Source organism: Fundulus heteroclitus, chromosome 14 (genome assembly GCF_011125445.2).
Source record: "Fundulus heteroclitus isolate FHET01 chromosome 14, MU-UCD_Fhet_4.1, whole genome shotgun sequence".
Taxonomy (NCBI): domain Eukaryota; kingdom Metazoa; phylum Chordata; class Actinopteri; order Cyprinodontiformes; family Fundulidae; genus Fundulus; species Fundulus heteroclitus.
Window position 1 is genome coordinate 15,442,778 of NC_046374.1, and position 21,434 is coordinate 15,464,211.

At 42.6% G+C, this 21,434-nt stretch overlaps 1 protein-coding gene across 2 annotated transcripts in view; it reads left to right on the forward strand.

The window, feature by feature from the left end:
* The window catches only part of chd3 (chromodomain helicase DNA binding protein 3), a 53,772-nt gene that overhangs the window by 20,390 nt on the left and 11,948 nt on the right, over positions 1–21,434 (forward strand). Inside the window, exons 19-37 of one of the 2 annotated variants that reach the window (XM_036146380.1) lie at positions 372–513; positions 988–1,119; positions 1,239–1,356; positions 3,664–3,788; positions 3,883–4,114; positions 4,206–4,390; positions 6,910–7,087; positions 7,314–7,379; positions 7,711–7,796; positions 9,567–9,700; positions 9,802–9,946; positions 11,389–11,551; positions 11,671–11,819; positions 12,934–13,141; positions 13,218–13,328; positions 13,414–13,545; positions 14,417–14,525; positions 15,864–15,996; positions 20,420–20,615. In XM_036146380.1, coding sequence (XP_036002273.1) covers positions 372–513; positions 988–1,119; positions 1,239–1,356; positions 3,664–3,788; positions 3,883–4,114; positions 4,206–4,390; positions 6,910–7,087; positions 7,314–7,379; positions 7,711–7,796; positions 9,567–9,700; positions 9,802–9,946; positions 11,389–11,551; positions 11,671–11,819; positions 12,934–13,141; positions 13,218–13,328; positions 13,414–13,545; positions 14,417–14,525; positions 15,864–15,996; positions 20,420–20,615 — 2,744 coding nt within the window. Of the gene's footprint in view, positions 1–371; positions 514–987; positions 1,120–1,238; positions 1,357–3,663; positions 3,789–3,882; positions 4,115–4,205; positions 4,391–6,909; positions 7,088–7,292; positions 7,380–7,710; positions 7,797–9,566; positions 9,701–9,801; positions 9,947–11,388; positions 11,552–11,670; positions 11,820–12,933; positions 13,142–13,217; positions 13,329–13,413; positions 13,546–14,416; positions 14,526–15,863; positions 15,997–20,419; positions 20,616–21,434 lie in introns of both variants that reach the window. The other variant, XM_036146379.1, reaches the window with a different exon arrangement.

A 21,434-nucleotide genomic window follows, 5' to 3' on the forward strand; every position in this document is an offset into this window, starting at 1 on the left:
AAACTCTTTTAAAAGGAACATGAATTGTTTATGTCGTTAGAAGAAAAATACCTGTCAGGTTTGGCTTTAATAAAACTTAGCGTAACAAATAGCTTGTGGGGCGTTTATCTAATTCTAACTGGAGGAATGTTTTTGTCATGTTTTTAAATATGATGAAAATTTACCAGGAAATTAATCTCGTCCTAATAAATTTAGCTTCAATAGAGCGTTCCTCACTAAATAGTTTTTTTTTTTAAATCCCTGTTTCTGTGAGAGACGTTTTCTGTGCATAGAAAATGGACCCTGCATTTGGGATTATTTTCTTTCTTTGTCTTCTCTGCATGATTAATTCGACTAATTTCATGACCTTGTCGTCATGCTTTTAAACACAGGAAGTACTACAAGCTGATTCTGACCAAGAACTTTGAGGCTTTGAACTCAAAAGGCGGAGGAAACCAGGTGTCTCTGCTCAACATCATGATGGACCTGAAGAAGTGCTGCAACCATCCGTATCTCTTCCCCGTCGCCTCCATGGTAAGAGCAGACTTACACAAACAGGTTCACCCCACTTTAAACACCCAGTTGTGCTTGAAATAACCAACAAACCTGAAGCTGCTGTACAGCGACACCCTGTGGTGAGGAGTGGCAGTGCTTCTCTGTGAGTGTTACGTTGTTTTCTGAAACACAGTTATGATTAATGGCAAATCTTGATGTTGCTCTTTGATGTTACCTTTGCTGTCTTTTTATTGCTTTCTTTATCAAAATCTGGGCTCCCTGTTGTCACTTCGTCACTTTTCCAGTTCTGTGTTTTTGTGTTAGACGATCTACTTTTAAAAATCCTTTATATTATTGATCAGCATGTCTGTCTTTATGGTGATTTATGTCCCTTCTGGCTGACTCCCTGTCCAAACAGAAAGGTTAAACTTTACTCCTGTAGGCCGTAAATCCAGCAGACCAGTTCAGATTACCCCCCCCCCCCCGTGCTGCTTCACGCTTGTGTCTTTGCAGGAAGCCCAGAAAACCCCGAGTGGGGCGTACGAAGGATCGGCCCTGACCAAGGCCTCTGGGAAACTGACCCTGCTGCAGAAGATGCTGAGGAAGCTGAAAGAGCAGGGGCACAGAGTGCTGGTCTTCTCCCAGGTAGCGCACACAGAGCCTGGCTAAACAGACGAGCAGCATCCTCTGAGCGCCTCATAAACGCCCTTAAACGTTTCAGCACTATGGTGAAAGATTTTCTCTGTCTCTTCTTTTTTTTTAAGATGACAAAGATGCTGGATTTATTAGAAGATTTCCTGGACTATGAGGGTTATAAGTATGAGAGAATCGACGGAGGCATCACCGGCGCGCTGAGACAAGAGGCCATCGACAGGTTCAACGGTAAGCCTGGAGTCTTGTTGTCATACGACGGGGATCTAAGGATGCCTTCATGCCTTCAGCTCATGGGGGGGGGGGGGGGGGGGGGTGGACACCATGCTGGGTGGAGCAATGAAGCAAGATTAGGTTTCACCAGGCTGTCGGAAACAACGCAAATAACCTTATTTTTCATGTCACAGATAAAGTTTAAAAGCAGTGTCCATCCCAGGCTGTGTTTATTAGGAATCTGCAGTTGGTGTCTGATTCAGTTCACCTTTCAGCTTTTTTAAATGATGCAATTTTCTAATGCCAAGAAAACATTGACCCTACACTATGAAGTCCAGGTTTCACATAGCAGACAGTTCAGTGATGTATATATATGTATTTTTTGCTTGTATATATATATATATATATATTATATATATATATATACACACAAGCAAAAAATATAGGGAAAAAAGTCCTGTGTTGGTCACTATTTGTTAAGTTTTAAACTAGAGACAATCAAATACAGTATGGATGCTTCACAACTTCACTGCCCTACATTATGTTTTCCTCCGGTAGATTAAAGGTTTAACAAACCATGCGTCATGCGTTAAGCAATGTGCAAAGATAATTTAGATCCAGTGTGGGCAGTGAAAGAAGGCTACCTTTGATTGTTTTATTTTATTCTTACTGTAATCAGGATGCAGCGAATCAGATGTCTGCTACCGTGTAAAAAGCCAGCTGAGGCGTTTGTTTATATTTTTCTCACAGGGCTACCCAAAAGTCTGCCACACAAATAATTCAAAACGATCAGAACTAATTCAGTAAAATCAAGCCTTTCACATCGTTGTGGTGTCTCGGGTCACAAGTTCTTGTTGCAGCCCAGTTATGCGCTGTTGGTTTCATCTGATTAAAGCAGAATATCAAGATAAGTCGGCCAGGGAGAGATAATAATCACAGAAGCGATGAAGCATTACTTTAGTTGCTCTTATTGGTTTCAGTTTCCATGTCCTATAAAATGAAAGAGAAACTTTCAAAGCGCATTGAAGCTTTTTTTGACAATAAAAACCTAAATGTCAGATTGTCCCCTGGAAACGGTTAGAGTCGGGTTGTGAAGCGACGACGGTCAGATTACAGCTGGCAACAAAATTTATGAAATTAACAAGATGCAGAGTTTGATCTGCTTGACTGTTTTAATATTGGTAAAACAAAAACACACAGACATCATACACTAGATATCCTGGTTTTGAAAAACAGGCTTAGTATTTCAATAAAGCTGCTGTACATATCTAATGCATTTCAAGGAGAGGTAGAAATAATTTTATTACACTTTATACTATACCCAGTTGATCATATCTATTTTGGACACTCCTCATATTGTTTGATCATTCGATCTCCTTTGCCATCAGACACTGGCTCGACAAAAGTCCAACAAAATCAGGGACAACTTCATTACCTCCAACATCCAGATCAGGTTTTTGCCTAATCTACCCAAAAAATACCTTCTGTAACTATCCTCCAGTCACAGCTAGGCATGAGGTTGATTTTAAAAATACAAAGATTTCACAGTATTTGCACACAAATGCAAATGAAAATCACTGTTACTTTAAACGGATAGAAAAAAACCATTAACAATAATGCTTTCTGCAGCTTTAGTGGTTTGATTTTGACACACAGACTTAAGCAAAGATATAGAGAAAAAAATGTCTTATTCAAATGAATAAACTTGTTGTGCTGGATATTATCCGTTTTTTTGTTCTTATGATTCTACATTCTACATAAACCACAGCACAGCAAGGCGATATGAGCTGTTTGGGCGGTCTGAACGTCTCCAAAGCTTTAAAACCAAGTTGCCTTAACAAAAGTGATGAATGGCTCCCACACAGCGGCTGTCGTTTGTTTCACACGGCTTAAATAGGGTTTTGTTTTCTTGTGAAATCAAAAAATAGTTTAATAGACTTTGTATAGTCAGCTGACCAGGAAGGGCAGCCGCTGCATTACTTTATGCTCCGTACAGCCGGAGAACGCTCTGGTTTCTCCAGGAGTTCACTCGGCACCTCAGTTCACAAGACTTTAACCTGTAGGGATGAATTTCAGGGTTAAACCTGTAATGTGCAGCAGAGCATTGTAGTGATTCACAAACAAGTTGTTAAAACCTCGGCGTACCTTCAAACCTGCAGCTGCCTGGTGTTAATGTCTTTGCTTATGATATTTGTTTTTTTTTTTCTCTGTTATAGGAATGAGGTCTAATCGCTTGTTTCTTATGTATATAAATGTGAAGGTAACATCTCAGCCCTAAGACTGGTTCTGCCCCCCCCCTGCGTTCTCTCCCTCTCGCTCCTGCAGCTCCCGGAGCTTGTCAGTTCTGCTTCTTGCTGTCCACCAGAGCGGGAGGCCTGGGCATAAACCTAGCCACGGCCGACACCGTCGTCATCTTCGACTCTGACTGGAACCCGCACAACGACATACAGGTGCCGCGCCGCTCCAAAAGCGAGGTTGTTGTTTTTTTTCGCCGCCGACTCCACCCTAACTGAACCGGGCTGTCCCCCCCCCCCCCCAACGCAGGCCTTCAGCAGAGCTCATCGCATCGGGCAAGCCAACAAGGTGATGATCTACCGCTTCGTGACGCGAGCCAGCGTGGAGGAGCGCATCACCCAGGTGGCCAAGAGGAAGATGATGCTGACGCACCTGGTGGTGCGGCCGGGCCTGGGGTCCAAGGCCGGCTCCATGACCAAGCAGGAGCTCGACGATATCCTCAAGTTTGGCACGGAGGAGCTCTTCAAGGACGAAGGCGAAGGTGAGAAAACGACGCGTGTCGGATGAAAGTGTGCTGCGGGTCGCCTGCCTCGCCCTCTCTACCAGCGTCTTTTAACTCCGCCCTCTGGCAGGTATGAAGAACAACTCCGGGGACAAAGCGGAGGACGAGGGCAGCGTCATCCACTACGACAGCGCCGCCATCGAGAGGCTGCTGGACCGCAGCCAGGACGCCACGGACGACTCGGACGTCCAGAACATGAACGAGTACCTGAGCTCCTTCAAGGTGGCCCAGTACATGGTCCGAGAGGAGGACAAGGTGAGGCCCGAAAGCAGGGAGGACGTGGCTGATAGCGGAAAGCAGCGTTTTGTATGTCGTTTGTATATGGCACGTTGAAGTTAAGGCCAGCTCTCTCTGTCTGCGCACACTTGTTACAGATAGTGCACGCTCTGGTTTAGAGTTTCTTCTGCAACTCTTGATTGACTAGAATGAGGATCCGCGATAAAACCCTCCAAAGCACACGTTTTAATTCATTTGGACCAAGGCCCGGAAACTGTATGCAGTCCGGGGGTGGAAGCTGCTCTGCTGCGGGAGATTGATTTGAAAGCCGTCCTTTTCTTTTCCAGAGAGCATTAGTTAACCTGGGAACTAAACGCGGCCGAGTTTACCCTCCGTATCGTTTAAAATTTTCATCTCTAAATCAGGAATCAAATCGGAAACTAGCATAAGAATAATTGGGAGTGTGCGTGAAATGGTGACGAAGTGCAGAGCTCTTCTAATCGTCAAAACAAGCGATGCTGAGAAACGAAGACAAACACAAGACGTCAGGGATAAATGTTGTGGTATGTTAAACTAGTGCCAGGTTGGTGAGGGGCCTTTTCCACCCATCGGTGCTACAGCTTACTTAGCGTCAGTTCTCTGTGTTTCCACCGAGGCGATTTGGTTCCCTTGAAAAGGACGCTGCAACTGCTTACTTAGCTCCTGGTGCAGATGGGAGGTCAGAAGATTAGTATAGCGATGCATTCATAGGAACCCGTCATTTAAATTTGCATTAATTAGTTAACTAAGGTGATGCTACATTTCTGGCCCCTGTACTGATTCTGGTGCACCCCCCCCCCCCCCCCCCCCCCCCAGTGCATTTCAAGAAGGACTTCTTCCACCAGCACAGGTGGCTGATGCAGATGGAAGATTGTAGTTTTTAATTAAGGCAATGTTATTACAGGGAAGTTAAAATACTACAATTGAAAATGTTAAGTACAGCACAAAGTATTCATCCTTTAAAAAACACACTTTTGACGTTCTCTTTAATTTCATAGTAAAATCTATGTGATGACATTTAATTACTGAAATGAAAACTTTGGTGCATTAACATCTGCTTTGAATTGAGTTAGTAAAACTGGCTAATTACAGCAAGAACAACTGAACCAAATACTGTTCTTATACATTTATATATATATATATATATATATATATTGCTAGACCAAAAACAGTAAAGTTTATTATTGTTAAAGAGTCTAACTAAATTATTCCAAATAATTAGCAAACTGGATGTTAATACGACAACTGAGCAAAACCCATTTTCTACCCTTTAAATGATCAATTCTGTAGAGCAGGTAAAAAATTAAATATTTATATATATATATATATATATATATATATATATATATATATATATATATATATATATATATATATATATATATATATTTATTTATTTATTTTTTGCATTAATTTTTTGGCCCCTGAGGTCCTTTGACTGGACAATTTTGGCCCAAGTACCGATTAGTTTGGACAGCGGTGTTTGCAGGGGTCCTGAGGCTCCAACACGATGCAGGAACAGCACCAGGCTTGTTAAAGATCCCGCTTGTCTGTTTCTGGCTTAATGCTCACACAGCAGAGGTAATTATGGAGTAATGCAGGGCCACGAGGAATCCAAACAGCTGCTTAGACTCCAGGCATGTCTTAAGACATGCAGACTCTGATAACGTACTTTTATCCCTTTAAATTCAGAGGTTGCTGTCTTTGGAGCAGCGCGTCTGAAAAATTAACTGCTGGACTCGGATCAGTTACTGACTTTGGATGAGATCAAATTGGCTCCCCGTGAAAATGTCAAGAAGCTTCACGTCAACTTTGACCAGAACATGCCCTTCAGAACCCACGTTTTTTTTTTTTTTTTTTTTTTTGGACATCCTCCTTTCACCTGTGCAATATTGCCAAAATCTTAAATTTCCTCTCCCAGAGCGATGCAGAAAAACTAGTCCCTGTTGTTGAAACCTGGATTGCTGTGATTCTTTTATTATCTGGGAGCCCAAAAGAAACGGCATAATAAGCACCGAGCTTATCCAAAACGCCGCAGAGGGAGATCTGAGGAACATTAAAAAGGAGAGATCGTATTTCTTACATTTTTGCTTCTCTTCTCCGCCTTCTTGTTACATCCAGACTAGAATTAGAAACTACTCTTAAAGCCTTGAAATAATCAAGGTCTAAGTCGGACGAAACTCCTGATTGTTCCAAGTGTTCCCGACAGAGCGCTCTGCTGCCAGCCTGCAGGTTTACTTTTGGCCCAGAGCGCCTCCGGCTGTCAGACCTTTCAGTCATCGGGCTCGTCTCCCGCACATGCATCGCAGATCATCAGGGAACATCAGCCAAGTCTTGGAACAGAATCTCAGCTAGATTCGCTATTCGCCTGGCTCATTATTCCAGGTTTTATCGTAGCTAAGGGTCTTGTGTTAAGATCCGCCGGCCCGCCGCGAGGTTTAGGACGCGTTTGGGTTGGCTCCTTCTGCAAATGGGGTGATGTTTGAATGATTTCCTTCCAATCGGGGGGGCCCCTGTAGATTGAGGAGATCGAGCGGGAGATCATCAAACAGGAGGAGAACGTGGACCCGGACTACTGGGAGAAGCTGCTGCGGCATCACTACGAGCAGCAGCAGGAGGACCTGGCCAGCAAACTGGGCAAAGGGAAGAGGAACCGCAAGCCCGTCAACTACAACGACGCCGCGCAGGAGGACCAAGGTAATGAGCGCCAAGTTCCCTCAGCTGCTACATGTTAATGATGACTGTAGGAGGAATATAAGGCAAGCATATGTAGTTTTTTGCAAAAATCCTAAGACGCGCAGAAATACCGCATCGGTTGATTTCTCTGAGAAGTGTTGGGTTGTTTGCACGGTGGAAGGGAGCGGGGCCTGGCCTATTGACAAAGCACCGTGTGCTGTTTCAGAGTGGCATGCTGACATTTCAGATAACCAGTCCGAATACTCCGTGGGCTCGGAGGAGGAGGACGAGGACTTCGACGACCGGCCCGAAGGTGAGGAGCGATAGAAACGGAGAAGAAATATCAGCCGCTCGTGAGAGATTGTCCGAGACACGCCGAGGTCTGTGTCCAATTACGCTTTCACTCGGATGTAGTCGTTACGTCTCTCTGGCAGAGCCGCATGGGTTAGACTGCCAAGAATTCAAACCACCATCCGCCTCCTACATAAAAGATATGGAAGAAAATGCTTCTAACATATCAGAGGGTTTATTTATTATTATTATTATTATTATTCCTTGACATCTACTGGCGATAAATGGCAGGATGAATCCATGACGTTATCTCGATGCCGGTCTTCCTCTCTGACTTGTTCTCTCGTGCACAGGTCGCAGGCAGTCACGTCGTCAGCTGAGGAACGAGAAGGACAAGCCTCTGCCTCCTCTTCTGGCCAGAGTGGGAGGCAACCTCGAGGTCTGTACACCATCTGAACGGCTCCGACTGGTTTGGGAATTTTTTTATCTTGAAGCGGGCTCTCTGGTTATTTCATAACTTAGCACGAAACATTCGAACTCAACCTTGAGTTGAGTGCAAACGTTATCGAATCTCAGAGAAACGTAAATCTTCCTTGTCATCGTGGTATTACTGTAATTATGTTATAGCCATCGCTCATGTTTCGACGCGATTCTTTCTTCATTAACTTGTTGAACCTCCTCAGAAAAGCCTTTCGGTTTAAAATTACATTTTCTTGCCGGATCCCCTTGTAAAAATATTCACATCTCTTGAAGTTTCTCAGATTTTGTTGCGTTACGACACGCTAAAGCTGCAATATCTTTGGCTGGGATTCAACGTGATAAAAAAAGCATACATTGTTTTTAACTTTTTTTTCTCTTTTTTTAAAGTGCAAATCTGATAAGTGCGGAGTGCATTTGTATTTAGTCAAGACTAAGACTGAACCTCCTTTCACTGCCAGGCTTTGGATTGTGTCTCTACCAGCTCTGCCGATAGAGCTGAAATGTTTGCCAATTATTTTATTATTACCTGCACAGTAGCTCAAGCTCAGTCAGATTGAATGGAAACAGATTCCCAGTTTTAAGATTTGTGCCTGGATTGTGACTGTCTGCCACATAACGGAGCAAGGTGGCATCTCCATATCGATGGCGTGCCGACAGCCTGCCACAGTGGCAGGTTCTTGTTGCTAAACTGAAAGGGTCTTTTTATTTTATTTTAGCACATATCTTATATTTCTTTCATTCCTGAGACGCTTGAGCTATTTTGAATACTGCAGCTCTGGCTGCGGTTTTAAGGTCGTTGTCCTACAGGAACGTGAACCCCTACCACAACTGCGCTTCAAAGGTGATTTAAGTTAGTTGATGTAGATGGATCATTTGTGTTTTTAATGAGAGCATAATTATTGCAGACAAATTAAAATCTTCCTTCAATTGCAAATTGGACCCTATCTATTCAATGATGTTTATTCAAAAGTAGGCTTTGATGCAGAAAAATCTACTGTTAACTTGTTTAATGAAATATAATAAATGCAGCAAGTGTTTTGCAAAGAAAGAGGGAACCCAAATCCTGTTTTTAAGCTGACAATAGACAAAAAAATATATAATTTTTTCCCCCAGATTGAGATGGTCATCCAGTTTGCAGAACAATTTGCAATCTAGATGACCGTTTTTTAATAAGGCAAATGTGCAAAACGCTTTTTAAGTTCTGGACCTGCAATGATTCATGCGTCCCTTTCCTACAGAAAATTTGACTAATTTGTTGAATTAAAATATTGCATGATCGTATTTTGTGGAGCAGGTAAACAAATCCCAATACAATTTTGGGGTAATAAAATGTTCTTTTAATGAATGTTTTTTGGCCCTAGAATACTTTTTTACTTTACTTACTTTGGCCCACATGACGAACAGTTTGGACACCTCTGGTTTAGATGGTTTCAGGGTGATGTGCAGCATTACAGCGGTTTACAAGTTGAAAGTTAGATGTTGATCTCATCTGGGGACATCACATTTTTCAGATATTTATATGGAAGAAATATTTTTTGTTTGCACAATTTTGTACTACTTGGTGTTGCTGTATTTCATAAAACTTCAGTAAAACACAGTGAAGTCTGTAGTTGTGTGAGAAACTTTTTCAAAAAGTTCAAATGTTTTCCAAACTTTTGGTGAGTGCCGTATAACTACAATACAAAAAATACAATATAGAAAAATGAAATGCTTTGTGTTCCCTCAACAGGTGCTGGGTTTCAACACACGGCAGCGCAAGGCTTTCCTGAACGCGGTGATGCGTTGGGGGATGCCGTCTCAGGACGCTTTCTCATCTCAGTGGCTCGTTAGGGACCTCAGGGGAAAAACCGAGAAGGAATTCAAGTACGTGACAGCAAGATGATGAATAGCGAGCTATTCATCATTTTTTTTTTCTGGCCGAATGTTCTCACCAACTTGAAGAACGTCTTCCTCTTCCTCGCCAGAGCTTACGTGTCCCTCTTCATGCGCCACCTCTGCGAGCCGGTCGCCGACGGGGCCGAGACGTTCGCCGACGGCGTCCCGAGGGAGGGCCTGTGCCGGCAGCTCGTCCTGACGCGTATCGGCGTCATGTCTCTCGTCAAGAAGAAGGTCAGAAAATGAAGTGAAGGGTGAAAGATTTTTCAAAGACAGAAAAGGAGGGTAGTATGTTTGTCAGGTTTATAGAAGTCACATGACATTTTGCTGTTTTTATCCCCTTCATTTGGCTCGTTATGTTAGCAAAGCTAAAAACACCCAAAGACAACAACAGCGACAAGCCTTCCAGCATATTTAGTCGTTTCTCTCTTCTTTTCCCTGATCATCATGTAACACCGCGGGAGGATGTTTAGTCTAACTCTGCCCTAAGAACGAGTCCTTCCTGATCAGTAACAGCAGGCTGGAGCTTTCAGAGAAGAGTTTTCAAAGAGATCCACAAATAAAGGTTTTCAGACCCAGGGTGACTGTAGATCGGGCAGCAGCGTGCAGCACCTGGTGGTTACGTGTCTTTAAGTATTAAAGCATTTAAAACACGTAGCGATAAATCCTTGTGATTGAATGTAATTTTTGTAAATAAACAGCGGCTGCCGCAGTTTTGCGGCAGTTTTCCTCCAAACACAGCAGAGCACCTTAAGCTGAGTGCTGTACTGAGCAGAGCTTTCTACTACTCGAATGGGACGAAATACACTTTTTTACTACTTAAATACATTTTGTTGCGTAGTTGGAGTCTCTAGGAATGCAGAAAAGTTGAATTCAGTCTCTCCAGGTGATAAGTGGATATCTGTTTGGGTCATATTTTTCAAGCTGTTCAGTTTTCTCTGAACTCTATTACGTTTAGTTTTTTTTAACAATTATGTCACAATATTTGCTGCGAAGCTGCTAAACAAGTTTATGGACTACCAGATTACCAATTTTGCAAATCCACCATTTTCAAGCTGAATGATGCTGAAGCTACAAGCGGGGTGTGAAGCTCCTCCTTTAGATTTAAAGAGACAGCACCAAAACGAGTTGTTCTCAGTAGCACCTCAGAACAAGGGATAAAAGAGGAGCTGTGGGGCAACAACAACAATGAGGAATTCAGACCAAAGCATCGCAGGTCTTCTTTATATGAACCACAACTGAATGATTTCAGTGTGAAAAGGAAGAACTGAAAAGCATGACGTGTCCCCTTTAAAACTCTTCAAACATCAGTAAGAAAACTTTAAAACTGTTTGTAAAAACTGGATAGTGCTCACATAAAATCATGCAAACTCTGAACCAAGAAATTTCCTGCAAATGCGTCCAGAAAGTTGTTTTGACTTCTGGAGCCTCCAGTTCGTCAGTGTATTTTACTTCGTTTAGACATCTTCCACCCGGCTTTGGGTCCGACCTGTTTAAACCTGCAGCCATCCTGATCCTGATCTGCTGTCTGTGCCACGGGGGAATGTTTGATATGCTGCCAAGCCCACCTGGCGTGCGGATATGTGTGTTTATAAGCGATGTAGAAGAGAAACTATGCATGTGCCAGGGTTTTTTTTAAGTTAGACTTTGCTTAGTGTTGTCCTTCTTGTGTTCAGATCCAAGAGTTTGAGCACATCAACGGGCGGTGGAGCCTTCCAGAGCTCAAACCCGAGGTCGGCATCGACAAATCCTCCTCCCGGGGCTCCTCTCCGGCCGCAAAGACCGCAACTCCCACACCCGACGCCAGCTTCAACAACACTCCATGCACCTCAAAGCCAGGTAACCATCGTTATGTGCTGTGGATCCAGCAGGGGGCGCTCCAAACTAAGGCCGCCTACAAAACATGCTGGGCTTGGATTTAATTGTGCACATTTGTGTGTTTGAACACACACACACAGCGACTCCTGCTCCATCGGAGAAGCTGGAAAAGAACGGGAAGGAGGCTGAAAAGGAGGAGGAGAAAGGAGAGGCTGAGGCCTCCACGGAAAAGGAGAAGGCGAGGGAGCAACAGAAGGAGGACGGCAACAAGACTGGCGACACTGAGGAGGTGAGACATAAGTCCCTAAAATGAAGCTGCGGGAAAACATTTTTCTTATTTATTCCACAGTTGTTTCTTTTTCTCATTTATTATTAATTGAAGAAGCTTTTAAGTGTAATTATAGGCTGATGTCATAAAAGGTGAAAGTAAAGTGCCTGCAGAAGTCATTTAAACGCAAATATACTTTTTTTTCTTGAATGACACAACATAATATGAAATATAACCAGATACAACGCCTTCCAAAAGTATTCACACCCCATTTTGTCATGTTAAACACACAAAATTCAGTCTGTTTCAGTTGTATTTTATGTGACAGAGCAACACAAAGTAGTTTATAATGGTAAAGTGGGGGGGTGCTGTGGTGGCGCATGTTCTGCCTCAGCCTTCCACACGTCTGTCCTGGCTGCTGGACCTTTGCTGCACGTCTTCCCCCCTTGATCTCAGCCCCATTTCCTCTCAGCTTACTGTGCCAAAAACAAATATTGTGAAGTGGAAGGAAAAAAGAGTACATGAGTTTTGTTCAGTAAAGGTTTGTTAGAGAACATTAGAGAACAAACAGAATCACAAAGACCAAGGAGCCCCAGCAGACGGGTCAGGGAGGAAGTTGAAGAGAAGTTTAAAGGAGTTAGGCTAGAAAACAACTTCCTAAGCTTTAAATCTCTCAAAGAGCACGCTTCAGTCCATCGTATAAACATAGAAAGAGCATGACACGGCTGCAAAACCCAACATATGACTGAGCATGAAGGCCATTATTCAGAGAAACAACAAAGAGACCCATGGTGACTCTGGAGGAGCTGCAGAAATCCACAGCTCAGGTGGAAGAATTTGATGACAAGACAAATATTAGTAATCCAAAGAGCTGGAGACATTAAAGGAGAGCCAAGAGTTCCCCTCTACAGTTTCCCACTGGCCACGTTGAGGACACAGAAAATGTGGTAGAAGGTGATTGGGTCAGACGAGAACAAAGCTGGATTGTTTTGAACTTCGCCAAAGTGACGAGAAACGAACACCGCACAACTCCTTACACGCGTCTTTCCACCGGTGAAAGGGGCGCTTTACTTCAGGAGCTTCTTTTAAAATAGATTAAAAGATTTTAAACTGATTGTGTCTCTCCTATTGTTAGCTTCCATCCTCGACGAAAGAAATATCACAGAAGGCGTCTCCAGGTCCAAAAACTGACAGCAAAGAAGAGGGTAAGACCAAGGAGGACGACGGGAAGGATCCGACCGAGTCTTCAGCCGCGACGTCAGAGGAAGATAAACCGCCGGAGGAGAGTAAGGAGGAGGCGAAGCAAGACGCAGACGTCACAGAAACAAACACGAACAAGAAAGGTTAGCGTTAAATCCCGACAGCGCGCAAACATAATAAAAAGTGATCTGCGTGACTCAAGGCGGTTTGTGTTTTCAGAGGGAGAGAAGGCCGGGGAGGACGGCAGGAAAGAAAAGCGGGATGAAATACGAGGCACTCCAGAAGCGCCAGAAGCCAGGGATAAAACCGAGACGTCTGACGTGAAGAGAGGTGCTCATCAATGGACTCCGCTTAAAATCTATATTGTAAAAAAAAGTTAGTCATTGCTGTCTAAATGCTGTTTATTATATAACAGAAGAGGGCAAAGGTGAAAAGGACGCAGGAAAAGAGATCAAAGCAGCCAAGGAGGAGACGACAAAGGGTACCGCGAAGCCTCAGACGGAGCGGCCGCGCTTCATGTTCAACATCGCAGACGGCGGCTTCACAGGTTAGCGCTGCTTGTCTGCAGGGGGCATGAGAAATGGCTCATCTTGTTTGAGCTCAGTCATTAAAAATCATCTTGTGATTTAAACAGCACCCCTAAAAAAAAAAAAAAAAAAAAACCCTGAGCGTCACAATATAAGTACGTATCCTCTGGCCTACAGATGAGGCCTGGGCTGCTGTTCTCTAGCATAAGCGTTTTTTTTTTATCTTTCTGGATGTGTGATCTAAGCTTTTTACACGCGTCGTTCAAGAAAAATAGAGAACCAAGAATGAGGCAACGTCTTTGGGAAAAAAAAAAAAAAAAAAAACATAGCGTAGGTTGCCTCGAGTGGGATGAAATGTCATGAAATACCAAAGTGCAGTGTAATCCTTCCAGTTATTAATGTATAAATAAACCGTGTGGTCGGAGATACACGAGAAGTACAATTTTGCCCAAATACCTTTATTGGCATTAGAAACTTAAATAAAATAAACTCCTAAATCGTTACTTGTTAGTTACGCTGAATGTTATTTACATAGACTTACTAATTATATTTAACCTGAGCTGATTTAAAGGGAAAGGTTTAATTGTGCAAGTAGTTTAATAGACTTCATATTAAAAAATAAATAAATAAAAAGGTAGCAGTAGTCTAAACAACATAAAATGCACCACCTATATAAACATAGAAAACATAAGTCTTGCTTTCAGAGCTGCTGAATAATATCACTGAGGCCAAATTTGTCCTGAACTTGATCACGAACCCAGAAAAGCTGCGGGCGTGCGGTGAAAGAAACACCTGCAGCCAGGGACTCGGGGAAGGTAAGCGAAGTGCAAGAAAGCGGCTCCGTTGTTCTCACCTTGTCGCCGGCTTTCTCCCCCCCCCCCCCCCCCGCAGAGCTGCACACGCTTTGGCAGAACGAGGAGCGGGCGGCCATCTCCTCGGGTAAGATGAACGAGATCTGGCACCGTCGACACGACTTCTGGCTTCTGGCAGGAATCGTGGTGTATCCTTAACAGCGGTCGCCCGGGCGATGACCCCGCTTGCGTTTATTTATGGAGGGTGTTTTTTTTTTTTTTTTTTTTCTACTGGAAGTCAGAAGGCCGGCGTAATAAGTCAACAAGCGAGCCAGACCTTTGCAAACAGCAATCTGTGTCTGCTGGACGCTGTTAAAGAAGGCCATTTAGTTCATGCTGTTCCCTCCATCAGGGTAATTAAGGCCGTGCAGCTTTTTGGGTACAGCCTAATACGACCGGCTGACCGGGAAGCTGCTTCAGGCTAGGATACAAATCTACTTTGGGCCTAGCTAAATGCATTCATGAAATGGAATACGGTAACAATTTATATAAATATTAGCACTGAGCTTAAATGAATAGGTTGTTATCTTTGAATTTTAAGTCAGCAACAGAAGTTGGAAGAATCGGTGGAAAGTCGGAGGTTTGTCACCAACCCGAACCTTGGACTCCAACATGGCTGCTTTGTAGTGATCTCTATTATACACTGGAATGCTAATAGCCTACTGATAGAACGAGTCGCTTTGAAGCCACCAGCCGCCATATTGGTACTCCCTATTTTCCCCCAGTAACTAGGGAATATGTGCGCTACAGCATCGAATAACGAGGATTTTCTCATGTTTAAAACTTTTAAAATGTCAAGTACCATATACTTTCATGTTATGTTCTAAAACTATCAAGTACTGAGAAAGTCATGTGCTAAAACATCTTGCATTTTATTTATTTAGATATATATATATGTAACATTTATAAATATATAAATAACAATATACAAAAACATATATTTACATATATATATACATATATACATATACACATACTTATATATATATATATATATATATATATATATATATATATATATATATATATATATATATATATATTTAATATGAATAACATGTAAAATATTTCAGCACCTAATTTCCCAGTAGTTGATAGTGTTAGTACATCCACTGACTGTAAAATTACCTGTGAAACGATTTCACTCAGCCAGAAAACTGCTTGTTGTTGCAACCAAATCCTATGAGATTCTGTGAGAGTAGGGAGTAGCAAGATGGCGGCCAGTGACTTCAGTTTTTCAGGCAAAATCAGCACTCCAGTGTATTATATAGCTCAGTGAGTGCAGTACACTTCTGTCAGCATGTACATAAATAAAACGGTTGCACACTTGATACACTATTAGACCGTAAGGGAAACTGTGGATTTAGTGTTTGAATCCGCAGAAGGCTGAGAATAAAGTTGTTAGCGCTCATTGCTAATAGCAGTTAGCCTGTCCAGGAGAGGGCAAAGCAGGAAGCCGTTCCTCTGGTCCTTGACCGGTTCCCCAGACACGGCTACGCTCGTTGGCAGGACATCCAGAACGACCCGCAGTTCGCCATCGTCAACGAGCCGTTCAAGTCGCAGGCCAACAAAGGAAACTTCCTGGAGATGAAGAACAAGTTTTTGGCTCGCCGCTTTAAGGTAGGACCTTTTTTTTTCTTTTCTTTTTAACGCCTGATGCTTTTTACGTCTGATACCCGAGCATTTTACCCAAATGAGTTGTTTTGTGAAACTCTTTCACTTCACTTGTAAAGCCCGAAACGTCTCCGCGTCTGCGGTCACCTGACTGTGGTCAGTGGTCGTATGACGGATGCCCCTAGACCCACATGTGGACTGAGTGGTACTGCTGACCGCTGCACTTCTGGAAGAGCTCTCATCCTGTTTTTGAGCGCCTCACATGTTTCAGATCCTTCCCTCAACATCCTCATTTACCGTAGCCCCCGCTCCCTTCGTTTCTCAGTCGTCTCCGATTGACCAAATTCTTCCAGCTTTTCTAGAGCCTGATTACAACAGCGCACACCGACGCACCAAAACCAGAACATTTCTCATAAACTCCCTCCTGGATTGTGTCAGCTGTGATCGGTCCGCATGACTCCTTTTTTTGTTTTGCGACACTGCTGGACTCACAACTGATTCACAGTTAAAGTCTGAACTTCAAATGCCTGCATTGACCTGAAGGACTCCTTTGATGTACACACATTTTTATTTTGATACTAAGTAGTCAGAGTTTGTTTCTGAGGAAATGGGCTTTTTTATTTGATGTTTCTCCAGTTTGATGCATTCATATTGATCCTGGAAGCCTTCATATCCAATCGATGGCCGCCCGCTCTGATTTTCAGCAGGTGGCTCAGCTGAAATGTCCATTAATTGTGCATTACCAGAATTATGCTTGGGATCAGACTATTTTGTTTAATTTTTAAGGACCTGTGTATCGTCCTGATAGAATCACAGACGGTGGGTAATGACTGGGTGCTGCACACCAGATACACAGTTTCTGATTACGGGTCAGGAACGTCGACAAGGAGCGTTTTCAGTGTGGAAGCAGAAATATCTCCATTCAGAATATTATCTTTTAATCTAACACTGCAAGTGTCTTTGTTATTATTAGAATTATTTTACTCCCCAGGTTTTGGTATATGTAGTAAAGAATACAAATACTGTTTAAGTTCCTGGAAAAAAATCCTTATTGGTTGAAGATGTACAATTAGTGTTCTTAAATAGTTATAATCCAAGACTGAGATGTGGTACCTATTGTTGAGGTTTTTCAGGAGGATTATGGGGAAAATTAAAGCAGGTTAGGGCTTCAGCGACACCTGATAAAACAACTCTAATAGACTAAATAAACTGGCTTTGTGAATACTTGCTTACAGTTAGCTTTCCCCTCTAGGCAACCTGGAGGTAGATGAAGTTGTGGCTGTGCAGAAACTTTAACACGGCCTATATAGAGCACAGTATGAAAAGTCCAAATCCTTTTTTTAAATAAATTGTCCAGCTCCAAAAACTGTTTGCTGTGACAGCACACTGGAAATATGATGTAGAGCTTCCTGTTCGTCTGAGAAGACTAAACTGAGGTCTGATCGCAATCCATCCATCCATCCATCCATCCATCCATCCATCCATCCATCCATCCATCCATCCATCCATCCATCCATCCATCCATCCATCCATCCACCAATGAACCCATCCATCCATCCATCCACCAATGAACCCATCCATCCATCCATCCATCCATCCATCCATCCATCCATCCATCCATCCATCCATCCACCAACGAACCCATCCATCCATCCATCCATCCATCCATCCATCCATCCATCTATCCATCCACCAATGAACCCATCCAACCATCCATCCATCCGTCCACCGATGAACCCATCAATCAATCAATAAATCAATCAATCAATCAATCAATCAATCAATCAATCAACCCACCCATCCATCCATCCATCCATCCATCCATCCATCCATCCATCCATCCATCCACCCATCCATCCATCCACCCATCCAGGACTGATATAACATTGGCTCAAGACCCACAAATCACATCATGTCTTTACATTTTGTTTGCAGGGAGACCTTTTTTTTTTTTTTTTTTTAGAGGCCTTGGTCAAATTTCTTTTATTGATTCAGAAGATCTTTCAAAGTTTTTCTTTGGATAAAGAAAACACCTGAATTTCATCTTTTTGGACTTTGCTACTGCCAGCCTTTCACAAAGACCCAGGTTGTTGATTTGTTCAGAAACAGTTTGACATTGTTTGTCACGTCAAGGTAATTACCAAAGACCCATTAGTTGCAATTTTGCATTCATTCAGTAAGTCAGCTGAAGGATGATTGATCTCTCATATCCTGGGTCAGCTCCTTGTTGGATTGTCTTTTGTTTTTTTTTCTAAAGGAATAAACGCCAGATTCTGTCTATTCAATAGGAGATGGTTGTTCCGACCCAGCACAACACTGATGCATTTATTTCCAGGGACTACAGTGAAATAGACTAAAAAGCTACCAATGTTCAGAGCAATTTAAGAATTGAAAAAGCTGTCAACATGTATCTAAATAAAACAGTTGCACACTATTAGATCGTAGGGGAAATAATAATGATAATTTGTCCCTGCTTTGTCCAACTCCACGTTAATCCACATCCAGATTTGTTTGTGTTTTGTTTAAAGTTTCAGAGACTAATGTTAGACACTGGGGCTTTTTTTTGTGAATTAGTTCAAAACAATTACATTTCTTTATTGTTATTATTTTATTGCCTTCTATTAGTGGTTCATTTAGCAATATGTTGCATTATTAAACGTAATTTCTTCTAGGGCTAAGTATAGCATACTTGGCAAAAATAATGATTTGAGATTTATTTTTAAAATTTAGTAGGAAGTTTGCAGTTAAAATGAAATTCCAGAGAAAAAAAGATTTAGCTACCCCATTTCTGAGAAAAAGTAGAATCAGCATGACTTGACATTATAGTTTGGAGGACAAAACTAAATGAGGAAGAGATATTTCCTCTCCTCAGAATGGAACAAGTGACATATTTTCCTCTCAAAAAACTGAATCACTCAGTAAATAGGACCATCTTTTTTTTTTTTTTTTTTTTTTTTTTACAATTTGGACCCAAAATAAAAACATTGTTTCGTCTAAAGCAGGATTTTCATAAAATGATACCTAAACTCCACGGGACTTGCAGAATCAGTAAAACATCCAGTATCAAATCTTTAATACCATATTTTTTGGACTATAAGGAGCACTTACAATCCTTACATTTTCTCAAAAATGTATGATGCACCTTATAATCTGGTTGTGCTTACTGACTGATTTTATGTGGTACAATGCGCTCAAAAATCTGTTAAAATGTGTAAGTATGACTTTGGTAAGCAACGAAGCTGCTCCGCTCAATGGTTATTCAGAGCATTACGGTACACTGTGTCACTACCTGATAGGACCCCTGACTGCCTGACTGTAATGCCTAAACTAGAAGTGCATTCATGTAAGGCAGCCCTCAGCCGCAGTACGCGCTAGCAACAATAAACCAAGTAAGTTAATTAAATATGTTAAGTTTATTTTGGCCTTATGTTAGAAACAGGGCATTGTCGTCCAGCTACTCTGTCCTCCCGACAGAGACGGGTAGCTGTCCCTCTCAGGAGAGAGCGGTGTTAGGGAGGAAACACACCAGATGTGTTGCAAAGCAAGGCTGCAGGGAATAAACAGGAAAACATCCTGTGTCAACGTTCACTTCCGGAAGTATCCTAAAATAAGAGTCGTCGAAAATAAAGCGCCATGGATGATGTAGTTGTGACAAGCTAACAAACTAAAATGTGCAATCTGTAATCAGATATGGTCGAGACATGGACTTTTAGGAGATCAAAATATTACTGATACTTTAATACCTTACCCATACATTACTGGTAATTTGTCTTTCTTCAATTACTTACCTATGACGAAAGTTCTTCTCTCTGCAGAATCATGCAGCTGTGGAGCGTACATTTTAGCGTCTGTTGTAAATTTACGCTTTTAAAAACACACCCCTAAGCCGCCGCTTACGTTACGCGGCCAGTGTATTTCCTCCTTAAGCTGACCAGATTTGATTTCTCTAATGAAAACCGGGGACGTCTCAGAAATTTGTTAAACACAGAATCTCTGCCTGGGGGTTGGTTTGTTTTGTCTGAACACCTCTTATTGCGCTAAACCGTTTTTACTCCATCATGATACACTGAAGTCGGGGACATTTCCGGATTCTGTCCCTGGAAAGCGGGGGCATCTGCTCACTCTACCGGAGGGGCGCAGTGATTTTACACACTTGGGAAGAATATGTAATGCGCCTTATAACCCGGTGCGCCTTTAAGTTCCGAATAATATGGTAATCAATCACAACCTTAAGTGATGTAATATAAACATACTGAACATTGTTGTTGCCTGTTATGATTGATCTTTTTCCGTTTGTTGTGGTTTTTGCGTCTCAGTTTTTTTTAAGTGTTTGATGATATCATTTTATCCGAGCCTCCGTCCTTTTAGCGAGCGGCAGGTCGGTGTTTTCAAACATGTAAGCAGTTGTTTTCCTCCTGCCCCCCTGCAGCTGCTTGAGCAGGCGCTGGTGATCGAGGAGCAGTTGCGGCGGGCGGCTTACTTAAACATGACCCAGGACCCGAGCCACCCGGCCATGGCGCTCAACGCTCGCTTCGCGGAGGTGGAGTGCCTGGCGGAGTCGCACCAGCACCTCAGCAAGGAGTCGCTGGCGGGGAACAAGCCAGCCAACGCGGTCCTGCACAAAGGTCAGCGGCAACAATGCCTCTCTTGTGGACACAGTTCTGGTCAGAACTTGACGAACACATCTTGGGCTTGGATGTCGTCTTTGTTTTGGGCATTTACACATTTTTTTTTTTCCAGGATAAGGGTTGTAAAACAAACAAGAATTGCTTGCTGAAGTTTTAATTCATAGTGGGGGTTTTTTCTAATTCAAACAGGGTCAAACTCATGAATAAAAGCTCAAATACTTAAAATGAAGACCAAAGTTCAAACCATCTGATCCAGACAGTCACTATCGATGAAAGGAAATTAATTAGCATGTTTAATAACACACTGGATCTGGAGAAACCGATCGTATAAATTCGTAATAATTACTAAATTAGTTCTCTGAACCGCGAGGTAAACTGTACGCAGTTTCTGAGCAGGTCCCCACATAGGTTCGTGCTGGAAAGCACACAGCTCAATAATAATCAATCAAACATTTCAATAAACAGTCTACTTACCCGTGGTTGGAGCTCAGAAGTACAGCACGCAGATAAAGTGGAACAGCGATCCAACGGCACGGTGGCACAGTGGTTAGCACTCTTTCCTCACAGCAAGAAGGTCCCGAGTTTGTGTGGAGTTTGCATGTTCTCCCCGTTTCTGCGTAGGTTTCCTCCGGGCTCGCCGGATTCCCCGTACCATTAAAGACACGCTGGTCAGGTCGGCCATTAGTGGTGGCGCGCTCAGTCACAGCGGCTCAGGCTAACCCTCCATCTGATCTACGAAATTTCGTTGCACGTATGTTGTATGCATAATGACAAATAAAGCATCTTATCTTATTTGAGCTTGTTCGAGCAGCAACT